Source organism: Hyposmocoma kahamanoa, unplaced genomic scaffold (genome assembly GCF_003589595.1).
Source record: "Hyposmocoma kahamanoa isolate Upper Pololo Valley unplaced genomic scaffold, ASM358959v1 99577, whole genome shotgun sequence".
Taxonomy (NCBI): domain Eukaryota; kingdom Metazoa; phylum Arthropoda; class Insecta; order Lepidoptera; family Cosmopterigidae; genus Hyposmocoma; species Hyposmocoma kahamanoa.
The window spans coordinates 1,561-15,010 of record NW_020655954.1 but is presented as its reverse complement, the minus strand read 5'-3'; the positions used below and the strand labels follow the sequence as shown (position 1 = coordinate 15,010).

General features: G+C 40.8%; 1 protein-coding gene across 1 annotated transcript; it reads right to left on the bottom strand.

The window, feature by feature from the left end:
- Positions 1–2,618: 2,618 nt before the first annotated feature.
- Positions 2,619–3,140, bottom strand: LOC113239115 (formin-like protein 14). The gene is made up of 2 exons (XM_026475980.1): positions 3,049–3,140; positions 2,619–2,940 (listed from the first exon to the last, which is right to left on the bottom strand). Exons 1-2 carry the CDS (start codon positions 3,138–3,140, stop codon positions 2,619–2,621), a joined length of 414 nt encoding a protein of 137 aa, XP_026331765.1.
- Between the last annotated feature and the right edge of the window lie 10,310 nt (positions 3,141–13,450).

Here is a 13,450-nt window from a genome sequence, read left to right as displayed (position 1 = left end):
AGTTCGTTTGATATGAAACTATCATTCTATGCGTTATTATTCTAAGATTAAACGTTTATGTTTTCGGCTGAAGGACTTTCTTTCCATGGCCAGCAATAATTAAAAAAAAAAAAATATTGATAACGTAACTAGTGAAGGGGCGAGTCGTATTTGTTTCAACTCGAGTTATTCGAGTTGACTTGACTGCTAACTCGAGTTAACTCTACTCGGTGTTTGACAGAGCAACTGCGAGTCGCTAGTAGAACTCGAACCGACTATTCACCAAGCGTGACCCAAGGTCACCGAACCGACCGAGCTAGCTCGAGTTCACAAAGTCTAGCTCGAGTTGACTCGTTGTGGCAGTAACTCGAGTTAAACAACTCGACTCGCCCATCGCTCGCGACTCGAGCGTGCTCTAAAGGCTTAAGGTCGTATTTCAGAACTCTGCTCAATGCTCTGTATGATTTCAAGCACTGGAAATACGACACTAATGGCGAGGACTTGAGTATGATTTTCAGTGCTTACTGCAATACTTAAGTCCTGACTTGAGTATTGAGTAGAGTTCTGGAATACGACCCTTAGACTATTTCTTTTATTTTTTTTCCATCCTCTAAGTCTGAAGGTCACCGATGCGCTATATGAATGAAGTATTCGCTTCGGCGGCGGGCGGGGCAGATCAACTGAGTTAGCTCGAGTTCATAAAAAAGTAACTCGAGTTGACTCGTTATACGAGTTTTTTTATTACCCGAGTGAATCTGCTTACAGATACCCCGGCCCTATGGGGGCAGAGCCAGGGTTATGTGGGATTGGGCTGAACCCTGAAGGGGAGCAGCCCGACCGCACCAAACCCCCGGAGTGTACCTCCTCTCCGCTGCAGGTGGAGGCACGGGTACGCTCTCGCTCGTCCGCGCCTCCACCAGAAGCTGGCCGCGCCCAGCGCAGCCCTCTCCGAGAGGAGAGACACAACGATCCCCCGACTCTAAATGTGAGGCTCGTCGAATACCAGACGAGCCTTCCATCTTGGGCCCCTCCATGCTGCAAGCTGGGCAACGAACTTCCCCGTGTCCGCTACCCAGGAGCCATGGATGGGGGCCAGGACAACATCCCCTCAACTGTGAAGTTCAGAGGATGCTTTCCCAGCCCCCGCGGCGGATCTGTAGGTAGGCTCCGCCGCCTGGGACCAAGGGGGCTTGCCTTAATTGGCCGGCCCGAGTGGACTCAACCACAATAAAAAACGCCCAAAGGTGACGTTGTTGGAGCGCCCCTTTATGGGGCCTCGCGCGACGACGTCACGCCTGCTTCGGTGGGTTGGTAGGCTGGGCATTTCACCTACCTATTAGGTCATCCCTGGGATACCTCCCGTCCTCCCAGGATGTGTTAGGGTTACCCAGGTACAGGGGTCTTTGCTTGAGTGGACTGAATACTTCCCCCACACTCGTGGGAATCATATGGATTGCCTTAATAAAAATCGTGATGTGGTGTCCGAGAAGGACGATGTTAATGTTTCCGAGGGCCTCGACCCTCAACCGACGAACCAAAGCGCGAATAACGGACTTGATTCTGCTTCTGACGTGGAGACGGTTCCTGTGAAGGGAAGTGCTCGGCAACCGCGGGACAAGCACGGTTGCTTCATTCGCCGACCAAAGTCGCCTCGCCCGGCGAGTGAAGTGGCCCAGTTTGACGTGGATAGCTCCGACGAGGAGATTAGACGAGGCTCACAAATCACATAGACAAAAGTCCATAGACAAAAGGACATCGGCTCCCTCCAAATGTGCTCGTGAGGGTGAGGATGAGCCGCCAGAGCCGAATAGGGTTCCAAAATTCAACACAGCTCGGAGAGGCCGAGCTGTCGGTGTGGGTCACAATAACACGGGACCACACCCTCGTGTGCCCGACGCGGATGGCCCTGGCGGGTCATATAGACTCACGTTCACTAAGCGCGGGGAATCTGGACCTGAGCGGGGGGCGGGCGAAGAGGAGCGCTTTCCTGGCCAGGCCGGGGAGGCTGAACTCGAGGGCACAGCGAACCTCATGAGAGGGCCCTGGCTAAGGAGGCGCGAGACAGCCTCGCGGCAATATTAGCGGAGACCGCCAAATCCTCTAACCTCAAGGGGACGGTGGTCAAAGCCATAAAAGAGGCAGTCAGAAAGGTGGAGGGAGCCCTCGACTTTCTCCACCGTGGAGAGACAGCGACAGAGGCGGCGCGGCGGATGTCGGAGGACAACCCGGATGAGGGGGCAGCTCGCTGCCCGTCAAAGTGACGCGGAACCGGGCGGCCTTCTCGTCTACCTCAACAGTGCCCGAGGGCATCTCGCAATCTAGACGGGATAGCGACCATCGCGGGAAGCGGTCTCCTTCCCTTGGCTGGCAGGCAGCTCCGGGGATTACAGTTGGTGGCGACGTGGAGATCCTCATCTTTATATACAGTAACGCGGCCTACCAAAACCGCCGATCCGAGGGTCACCGGCTTAGACGATTCGGTGACCCCAGAGAAGATCCGGACGGTGGTGGCCGCGAAGGGCCAATGCTCCCCGTCCCTTGTGAGCGTAGGAACTGTTAGGTTGGCCCCCAATGGGAGGGGGTCAGCACTCGTTCGCTGCCCAGTAGCGGCAGCCCAATTGGTGGCGGCTACCGGCCGCCTATTGGTGGGGTGGTCCTCTGCCATGATTCACGTGATGGAGCCCCTCCCCATGAGCTGCTACAAGTGCATGGGGATTGGCCACACCAGAGCCCTCTGCCCTTCCAGTGTGGACAGGAGGCTCAAGATCTATTGGTCCAGGCCATGGCGGAGTGGGGGGTTGCGGTGGCGGTTGTGGCGGAGCCATACTTTGTTCCCCCACGGGGAAACTGGGCGGGGGATCGGGAGGAGACGGTGGCCATAGTGGCGTCGACTGCCGGGAACTCCCCCCGGTGAAGGAGCGCGGGTCAGGGTTCGTGGCAGCGAGGTGGGGAGAAATCACCCTGATTGGGGGGTACTTCTCTCCAAATCGCTCCCTGGCCCAATTTCAGGCGTTCCTGGAGACCCTAGAGGGGAGAGCAGCTCCGGCGCCGGTGTTGGTGATAGGGGACCTCAACGCCAAGAGCGCTGCGTGGGGTTCCCCGGTCAGCAATGCCATGGGGCCAGAGTTGGAGAATTGGGCGGCAGTCTTAGGGCTAGTCATCCTCAACCGGGGCCATGCCAACACGTGCGTTCGGCGAAATGGGGGGTCAATCGTGGACGTCACGTTTGCGACCCCCTCACTAGCGGCGCGAGTATCCGGTTGGCAGGTTGGAGTTTTGTGCAGAGGTTATGTCGCAAAAGGAGGCCGCGGAGCGGGTGCGCGAGGACGCGGCGGACGCGCACTCGCTCCGGCACAGAAGGCAGTTCGCTGCTCGCCTGATCCCCTAGTGAGACATTGCACGGCCTCACTCGTCTGGGGGGCGGGTCGGAGGACAACCGACTCGCCCCTCCGTTGGCGCGGGAACCCTGGCGTAAGCTAGGGCGGCCGGGCGGCGTCGTGGAGAATGTTCACTGATCCCACGGCGCCGACTCAACTGGCGAGAGGGAAACCCGGGGGGGGTTTTTAGTGGGGTAGGACCTCCAGTCTGGAGTGAGAGTCCCCACATAACCCCTGTCTACCTGAGTATGAGTCTACCTGGGCTCAGGGGTAATCCATAAAGATTCCCCCCCCCCCCGTCAAAAAAAAAAGGCTCCGCCGCAACACTTAGACGCATCCGTGTGGACTCTCCGAAGAGAGTCCCTTGGAGCACCCACCGCACGGGCCAATCGTCCAAATTCGGCCGAGGAGGACAAGACGAGCGGCAACGACACACCGACGTCTCTTCCCCCGCGGCCCCACGGCCACTGCATCTACACTCTAAGCGGTGCAGCCCCCCAGCGTCGCGGAGGACAGGACGAGCGGCAACGACACACCGACACGTCTCTTCCCCCACGACCGTCCGCCCTGAATGCGTCCGCGCGGACCCGCTCGCCCTAGACCAACACGAGTCCGAGTGGTACGCCCTCCTCCTCGGGCTAGTCTAGCTCCATCGACCGGCCCGTGGTTTCCTCTTAGCTTCACCGTGGGATGAAATCGACCACGGTTACTCGAGTCCCGCCACCTCCCAGTACCCGCCACGACAAAGCGGAAACCCATTCGGGGGGGTTAGTAGGAGTAACTCGAGTAAACCGAGTTAAATAACTCGACTCGCCCATCGCTAAACGTAACAACCTAGAATAATAACGCATACCACAGACATATCTAGATAGACATAGACGCCGCAAATGTAAGTACTTCGCGTGCCCAAAGTAAGTGAAATTTATTTAGTTGCCGCTGCTAAACTTTAGAACGCGCTTGACAGTGTTATCGTAGATAAACACCAGTCGAAAACGCGAAAAATGCATAATTGTGCCATTATAAACTGCAAAAACACCATAACTGCGTGCAAACGGGTAAACAGGGACGTTTCCGTCAACGGGCAAAGTGATTTTGTAATCAGAAGATGCATATAAAATATTTTAATAACAATTATTTTGGTTTTGTATGTATTTCGAGAAAACAAATATGCAATCGAGTGTATGCTTAATGATTTGTTGCGGCTTTTGCTTGGTGCGATATATTTGTGATCCTTTCTTAATACGCCATGAATATCGAACGAACTCACTTTTGTATGATATATTCAGTTTCGTGGTACGGCCGCTTGTAAATTTCTTTGGCCTGGAACTTTCGACGTCGCAATTCGTATTGATTTTGTTTGATAAGCTATGTGTTATTAAGTCAATGGTTATTAAGCACATCTTACGTAAATGTCAAAAATTTTGATATTTTTCAAATTTGTTGAGTAATGTAAAAAATAAATAATAATTAAATGTGGGGACATAACATTGACTTACTATAAGTCAATGGGACATAAACCCTTAGAATAATAACGCACATAAACCTATTTTTATCAAATTCATCAAAGGTTTGACAGTTAGCGAAGTTTGCCGAAGATTCGAATTTTGTATTATTTCATAGCGTTTTTCATTCATTATTTTTTCATTTTCAAATTCTTTATCAAAATTTTATAAAAATCAGCTACGGTTTTTGCGGTTTCTAAAGATATTTATTTATTTTGAAGATATGAAAGAAATTATAACAAATGTCCTACCGCAGAAAAATACCCATAACAATGCAAGTACATACATTCGGTTGCATTTATCTTATTTATCAATATTATTCACGCTACACCATTACTATATAATGCTCTGACACATTAATTTTATAAATTTATTTATACAAACAGTCGTTTCTTACGAATTACTTTTCCAATTCCTTTGAAAATTAATTCTTTCAAAAGTTTCAGAAGAGAACTAATACTTTGCTACAATGAAGGTGGAGAAAAGAAATCAGGTCCAGAAAAATTTTTTTGAGATAGTTATGAAGTTTCGGTGGATAATTTACGTTTGATAATTAGTGATTTTAAAAAATCAGTTTAACAGTCGATGGAGCCAAGCATTACGAAAGAAACCTTTTTGAGAGTTAACAGTGATTGGTTGAATCTAGAGTTTTCTGTTACTTTGTCAACGACCATCGATTCCACTCCATCTTCTTCAACTGGAAAACGAGGAATACCAGTATGTCTTATGAAAATTCTTCAGAATCTAGTAAGAAGCGAAAAAATACTACACTTCATAATAAATATGGAGTTGAACACTTCTTTGGTGCATATATTCAAGGATTGCGCTCAAACGAAGAAAGTAATGAAGCAAAACTCGTCGAGGTATTTAGGTTTGCAGATGCAGATAAAAAAATATTATTGCTAAAATTGATTGCAATAACATCCAAACGCTAAGTGATCAAGAAACACTAGAACTCTACTCAATGTTCAAGTCAGGATTTGAGTATGGTTTAAAGCACTCGAAATCATACTCAAATTCTTGCCATTAGAGTCGTATTTTCAGTGCTTGTGTTTCCAGTGCAATCCTGACTTGAGCATTGAGTAGAGTTCTAATATACGACCCTAAAGTGTATTTATTGAATTGAATGTGACCAGGGCTCAATATTTATATTTGAAGTATATTATGGATGAATGGAACTGTTTCTTAACACCTTATTACAAAGTACAAAAAAGTAAACAGAACTGATACCCATCTGAATCAGCTATTGAAATTACAAACATATGAGCAAAAATGTTATAGCTAGCTAGATTTATTAGATTTTGCACATTTCGTACAACAATGACGAAAATAAACGAATGAAACAAGAGAAGAAAATTATGGTACAGTCAAGAGCACATCAAGCTTGACACTTTGTATGTACGTTGGACCGTTCTTATCGTAAGCGGCATAGAGTTGGATTCAAGTGTTACGTGTCAAGCTTGACGTGCTCTTGACTGAAGAACTTTGATTAATAATTGACAAACCACGACAAGGAAGTGGTAATACCAATGATGGTAACACAGCGAGGTTTTTTTATAATGCACACTGCTCTGCTGAAATTACAGGAGTCGATGAACTTTTGATAAAGCGTTTCTATGTAACCCTTCAAGCCTTATCGCCTGACATAATGATAGATTCTCAAAAATATGGAGAATATGCTTTGGAAACCGCAAGAAATAAACACGATTGCTATTATATTTTCGGTACACAAAATATTGTGATTCACAGACAAGGTATAATTAACCATTTTGCAGTCTTACCTATCGGACAACTTTAAGAAGACGCTTAAGAATCTCAACAAATTTAGATTACACCACACCGCACCCCGGACACTCCATACAACGGTCGAAAATTATTTACCTACTACTACTACTACATACAGCAAGACGCTATCTGCACACGCGCAAATGTGTACGTGAAGTGGCAGGGTCCCATCACTTTCTCGTACAATTACGTTACGTGGTAGCGGCAACATAGCAAAAATTCATAAGCAAATCTGTTATCTTTAATTGTAATAATAGAATCCTAATAATTACACATATTGTTTAGGTATTTATAGCGATATAATATTATTAGCGAGAACTATTGAATCAAATTTTTTTTAAAGAAATTACAAAACGCTAAAAGTAAAGATTTATTGAAATAATTAAGAAATTAACAAAGTAATGAGAGAAGCTAAATGATCGTGATTTCGACGGCAAAGAAATGGACGCGCGCTGACGACGTGGCGAGCTTAAATACAACTGCCCTCTCCGTTCGCTCCATCGAGTGGCGTGATGTTGCAGGCCACGCCCACTAGACTAGGATTTTCTCCTAATAATATTATATTTTTCATTAATTCACTAACTCGAATAATATTGAAGATTTATTTAAAAAATATGTTAACAGCTAACAGCACTTAAAATATTGTATTTTGGACAGGTACTTTTAAATAAAGTAACTATGGTATTGAAATTGCGTGTCCAAGTTTATCAACCTAGTTAATAATTAGGTATATTAACTACGTAATATTTATCGGCAAAACAAATTGAAAATCCGAGAACCTTTGTCAACTAGCTCACGAAGTTATGGTGTCTAGTAAGTAAGTTACGGTACTCTGCCTAAATAAATGAAGAAAACAATAACAGAACGAGTCTCGTATTCTAGAAATCTACTCAATGCTCAAGTCAGGATCTGAGTATGATTTAGGGTCGTATTTCCAGTGCTTCAAATCATACTCAAGTCTTGACTTGAGCATTGAGTTCTAGATTACGACTCTTACGACTCTAGCCTCTTTTCTATCATGGCCTATTATTATTGTTATATAATATCCTTTTCAGAATCAGTGACGAGTTGGTCCACTTTCAATAGACGAATAGAGTAGCGTGTCCTCGTCAAGCTCCTTACGATTTTTAACATAAGTTTTTTGGTTACTAGTAATATATGGATAAGAAGTACAAAGTAACGTGTGAATTACATCTTCTACTCAAACCCTGACTTGAGCATTGAGTACCTACAGTTCTGTTATACTACCTTAAAACAGATATCCGAAATAATAACAATTATGATTTCATGTTTTTTTTGTCTCGTATTTTTATAAATAATATAAGTTAAATTAAGTTAAGTAAAATTTGTAATCACATAAATTTATTTTATGAGTAAAGAATTTTCGTAACACGGCGTTTAAATTTTTATTTTAAATAAATATTGAGTAGTACCTATTTACCAGGGAGAGATTTAAGATTTTGCTAATTTTTTTTCTTTTAACTACGAATAGTTAAATAAAAATGTATATGCGTTTACAACCGTCATAATTTCTACTGTGTACAAAAAAAATTGAAAGGTGTGTCTAGAAAAACAAGAGTTACTGATCTAAATTTCCCATTGTGCGGCGGGGACGCGAAGTCAATCGGTTATTGGTAACAAGGGTGGTAAAATATTAAATAATTAAAAACATTTTTACTTCGCAATCTATTTAATATAGATATTATTATAATGGTATACAAAAGGCGTAATAATTCATAAAATATAATTTTGATAACTGTAGTATATACACGTATATATCAAGTTCTGAAAAATATACGCTTTAGGTCGGTAGGTAGGTTAAGTATAGGTAGTTAGTGCCATGTTATGATTGTGCTATTTAGCATCTCAATAGCGGTCACTGGCCGAACCGAAGTCACAATTCGACAGCGGCCGATCGCTGATCCCACAGAACAATTTTTCTTCCTTGGTTACAATAATAAACCACTTCACATCAAAAATAATATTTAAAACTCATTGTATAATAAATAATTATACCTAACAATTTACATAATACAAATAAAAAATTGGAAAATGTATTAATTTTCATTAAACATCCTGAAATAAAATAGACTATGGGCCTCTAAAATAGACAAATTTTAACTCATCTGTGTCTTTTTAACTGTATTACACGCCTACGTCAGCAGTTTTGTTTTGTTTGTAGAATATCAGAAATATTCACTTGTCAGTTTTGGTGTTGTTTTCATATGTATATCGTTTTATTAATTTTGATGTTCATTCGTTTCATTATTTACTTTCTTATTTTTAATCGTAACAATTCTGAAAGTGACGGTCCTGCTTAGTAGTAATATCGATATTACATTATTGTAATATATTAAATTTTTTGTAAAGAATGAAGGAAATATTAGTTATTTTATATGTTTCATTTCGTTAATTATTACTATCTATATTATATATTACTATTTATAAGTTTACAACCCCCGAGGTTATTTGCAGGTACATCAAGGTGATTTTCACCACGATACGCTAACGATAACACTTTCGCACATTACTTACGGACAATGGAGAATAGTTTTTACAGATAACGTAGGAAGGGGATTAATGATCGCTATTGGCATACTAAATGGCGATTAGTATTATGTTATCCGTTACTCCCGCGAGGTAGTTCTTTTTTCTCGCTTCTCGATATAAATAAAATTGTGCAGACTGCAGACAGGACACTACCACAAACTCACATGAACAGGCAAATTTGTTAAACATACGTAGCTTTACGTACAACTTCTAAGCAATAAATACACATCTTTTGCGCCATGCAAGTCTCTACAAGATAATAAAGCGTCACTAAGTACTAATTTAAAAATAGACATCTAGGTACTTGTTTTCGCTAACCATTATGTATAAGTACTTATGTGAGGAAATACGACGAACGTAAATGCATCCCCTCCAATGTTACTGTATTAATGTATGTAAATCTTAGGCTGTATCTATTTAATTGCATTGTAGATTTTGGAGTATATTAGTAGTATACATATGTTATCGGCAATGTATGTAATCCGGTTTTCAATACAATGCCTAAAACACCCAGTCAATGTATAAAATAAACTCTATTATAAACTTGGTGTATGTATTCTATACAATGTCAAATGTGCATTAGGCGATGTCTAGGAATTCGTTAATGTAGGCGTACAAAACAATGTGATAACAGGAAGTGCTTGGGTGTTAAGAAGAATACCTATTTTATGCACGCCCAAGTGTCACAATAGTTGACCCTTAACAATGAAAATATAGATTCACTAAACATGCACGCTACACAAATCAAACTCAGCACATTGTTTAATGTTGTGCAATTATCTGACATTTGAAAGTAAATACAATAATTGTTTGACATGCTAGAACAATTTAAACCAACTTAATTGGATCAAGCTGTTGCGAACCAGTCTTAAACCCCCCGCTCGGCACGAGATGCGAAAAAGGACGACACGGCTAGCGTGACGTCACGGCGAGCGGCAGCGGCGCAGTGGCACTCGCCTTATCGATAGCCACCGGCGACGGTCGACCCCTATTCATTTATATAATATAAACCATTACAGCTATATAATCGAGACGGCGAATATACCAGTCCTATTGCTAACACAGTCCACTTTTATTTCATGTCACTTAGGAGCCAAACACTAGCACCTATTAAAGTTTTAGGAATTTTAGGTTTTCTTTGTTTGTTTAAAATACCGAATTTAATATTTAGCTTTTGTTTAAAAACGATATCCACATTTTTTTGCTTTGTTTTCGACTCATCTCGAAAACGCAAGCAATTTCGGTTCTGACAGATATTTCATTTACTATTGTAACCTGTTTGGGTTAGCCACAGCCGGAGGTCGAACCAGCTTGGCGACGCTAACAGAAATTACTTGATTAATTTGTCTTTCATTTTCCTAAAACTTTACTAAATTGACAGCTGGCATCCTGTACAATACCTAGACTTCATATACAATTTAAAGTGATAATAATTTAAAAAATATTAACTACCTACCTAGGTACCTTATACATTGACTGGGCTTCTTTAGTATTGTATATAATGACTAGCATTCTATTAACAGATACATTTATTATTTTTATTCCACGCAGGGACAGTGATTGCCGTGTGCTTTATTCCAGCATAACCATGGTCGAATTTTGGAAATTTGACTAGCCAGAAAGAAAATCACTATTAAGTCGGTTCTAGTCGCAAAAAACTGGATTTAGTCGGTCCGCCTTACAAAAATTAGAAGGTATTTTACTGTCCACGCTGGAATTAGCTTATTCCAGCGGCACTATTTCACAATCTCGGGAACCACAGCTTAGATCTTGCACCCAGAAAAAGTCGTGAATTAGTCGGTTCTAGTAGCAAAATTAGTCGCACCTTTGTTTAAAAGATATTGGATATTCAATTATTTTCATTGATAGGTACATTTATGTAGAAAATCGTACACATAATGAAAAATGTATATCTATACTCCGTCCAACCATTCATTTAACTTTTGACAGCATTACCGATTAGATTTTTTTTATGACAATCGATTTAATTTATGAATAAGCTTAAATCGTGAATGTGAGTGAGTTCAAAAAAGACATTGCCTGATTGGGATTGTGTTGTTGCGTTTGATAATTTGTGTACTTAATAATTGATGTTAATAGGATTCAAGTGATGATTCTCGTTCCTATGGAGAAGAATCCGACGATTCATTATAATAAACAATAAAAATTTACTATAATTATTTATAATTGATTTCATTTCATTATAATTTATTAGACAGGTACCAAAATTTATCAAAGTTGAATAATCTCCGTTACATAATCTGTTGGCTCGATAAATATCGGAGCTAATGAGCACGTCGGTTCACTAAAATTAAAAAATAAGAGTCCAGGAAGGAAGTATTGCATTTTTTGTCTATGGTTGCACAATGGTTCTATATCAAAAATTACGAAATCTAGAGGCATGCATATGTCAAAAGTTAAATTAATGGTTGGACGGAGTATAAGGAAGGTCACCCGCTTTAAATGTTCTTTGTGAAATCACTCAAGATATCGTGTTCGTGGTGATTAAAATAATTTTGAATTGATACCGAGTGTAATAAATAAATATTTTAAATATCCACTGGATTTTTAGAGTCACATTTAACACAAATTGCAGTTCAAAATTACTAGTGCTATAAATTATAATAGTCATTCTCAGTCAGTCAGTCATAATTTAATTAAGTCATTCATTCATTATTGAATTATTCTGATCAATTGTCGTACGCGACTGTACTCCACGCGACTCGTTCGTCTCGTGTAAGCCAGGAGCCCAACACGACAATACATGCACTAATAAATATCATGACAATCGATAAATCCTAATACCATTAAGGAAAAATAACTGTACATTTTTTGCTAATTTCCTTGTATTAAAAATTAAACATTATTAAAACCTTCAAATAGCATGTATTTCAAAAAAATAAACAACAAATTCTGTATATTATGCAAAATTCGGACGTGAGCTCCGAGACTAACACAGGTATAACCTTAAAATAATAAATCGGTTGTGTCTTCTAAACAAAGGGCCACTAATTCCAAAATTTCGCTACTAGAACTGCTAATTCACTTTTTCTGGGTGCAATCAGATCTAAGCTAGGAACTGTGGTTCTCGAGATTCAAAAATGGTGCCGCCGGTATAAGCTTATTTCAGCGTGGCCAGTAAAACACTTTAATAACTTCAAAACGTCGTAACGATTAAATCTAGTTTTTTTTACAACAAGAACCGACTAAATCACGACTTTTTTTAGTGTAATCAGATCTAAGCTAGGTGTTGTGGTTCTCGAGATTGAGAAATGGTGCAGCTGGAATAAGTTTATTCTAACGTGGACAGTAAAACACCCTTATAACTTTTCAAAAAGACGGACCGACTAAATCTAGTTTTTTGCGACTAGCACCGACTAAATAGAGACATTTTTTCTGGCTAGTCTAATTTCCAAAACTCGACCATGGTGACGCTGGAATAATTCATGTTAGGTTAACTTATTTACGAAAAATGACAAATACGTGTAAAACTCTTAATTACCTTTGGCTTAAAACAATTACGTGTATGTAAAAAATATATAAATATACTCTTATCAGTTCTATGACTAGGAAACCGCATGTATACATTTTTGTGAAACTGACATTTTAGGTATTACATTGTAATTGTTTTATTAAAAAATATACCATATTTATTGTTATGTAGATACCTCTTTAGCTAGAATCTATTACTTTGTAATTCATTAACCTGTTTAAAATAGTTTACAATATGACCCGTATTAAGTACTTTGTACAAATATGCCTTTTAAAACAAGGTAAAATTTGTGCCTTTTACATAAACAGTAATATAAACATAATTAAGTAATGTCCATACGTAGTAGATATGAACGCCGATAATAGATCAACCAGAGGCGCGCCGACGAAAAATTGTTGGCGGTGCGAGCGCGATCACGAAACGAATTTGTATAACGGTGTTTGTTTTTACAAAAACCGATATACAAACTTTTTCAAATGAAAAAATGTAATAACATATTTTCTATAGTAATCATTGACTTACAATAGTAATCAAATTTTTATCATTTCGATCAGGCGCTCCGATCGTACACACGCGCACGCTTCCGTATTGTGTATGGGTAGTGAAAATGGCGACACCAGAAATTGACAAATTAATGTTTTAAACAAAAATTTTGAATACAAAGTTACTACGTTTTTTCTTAGAAATGTAAATTTCTAGCGTCGCCATTTTCACTACCTACCCATACACAATACGGAAGCGTGAACGCACGCCCACTTCCGTAT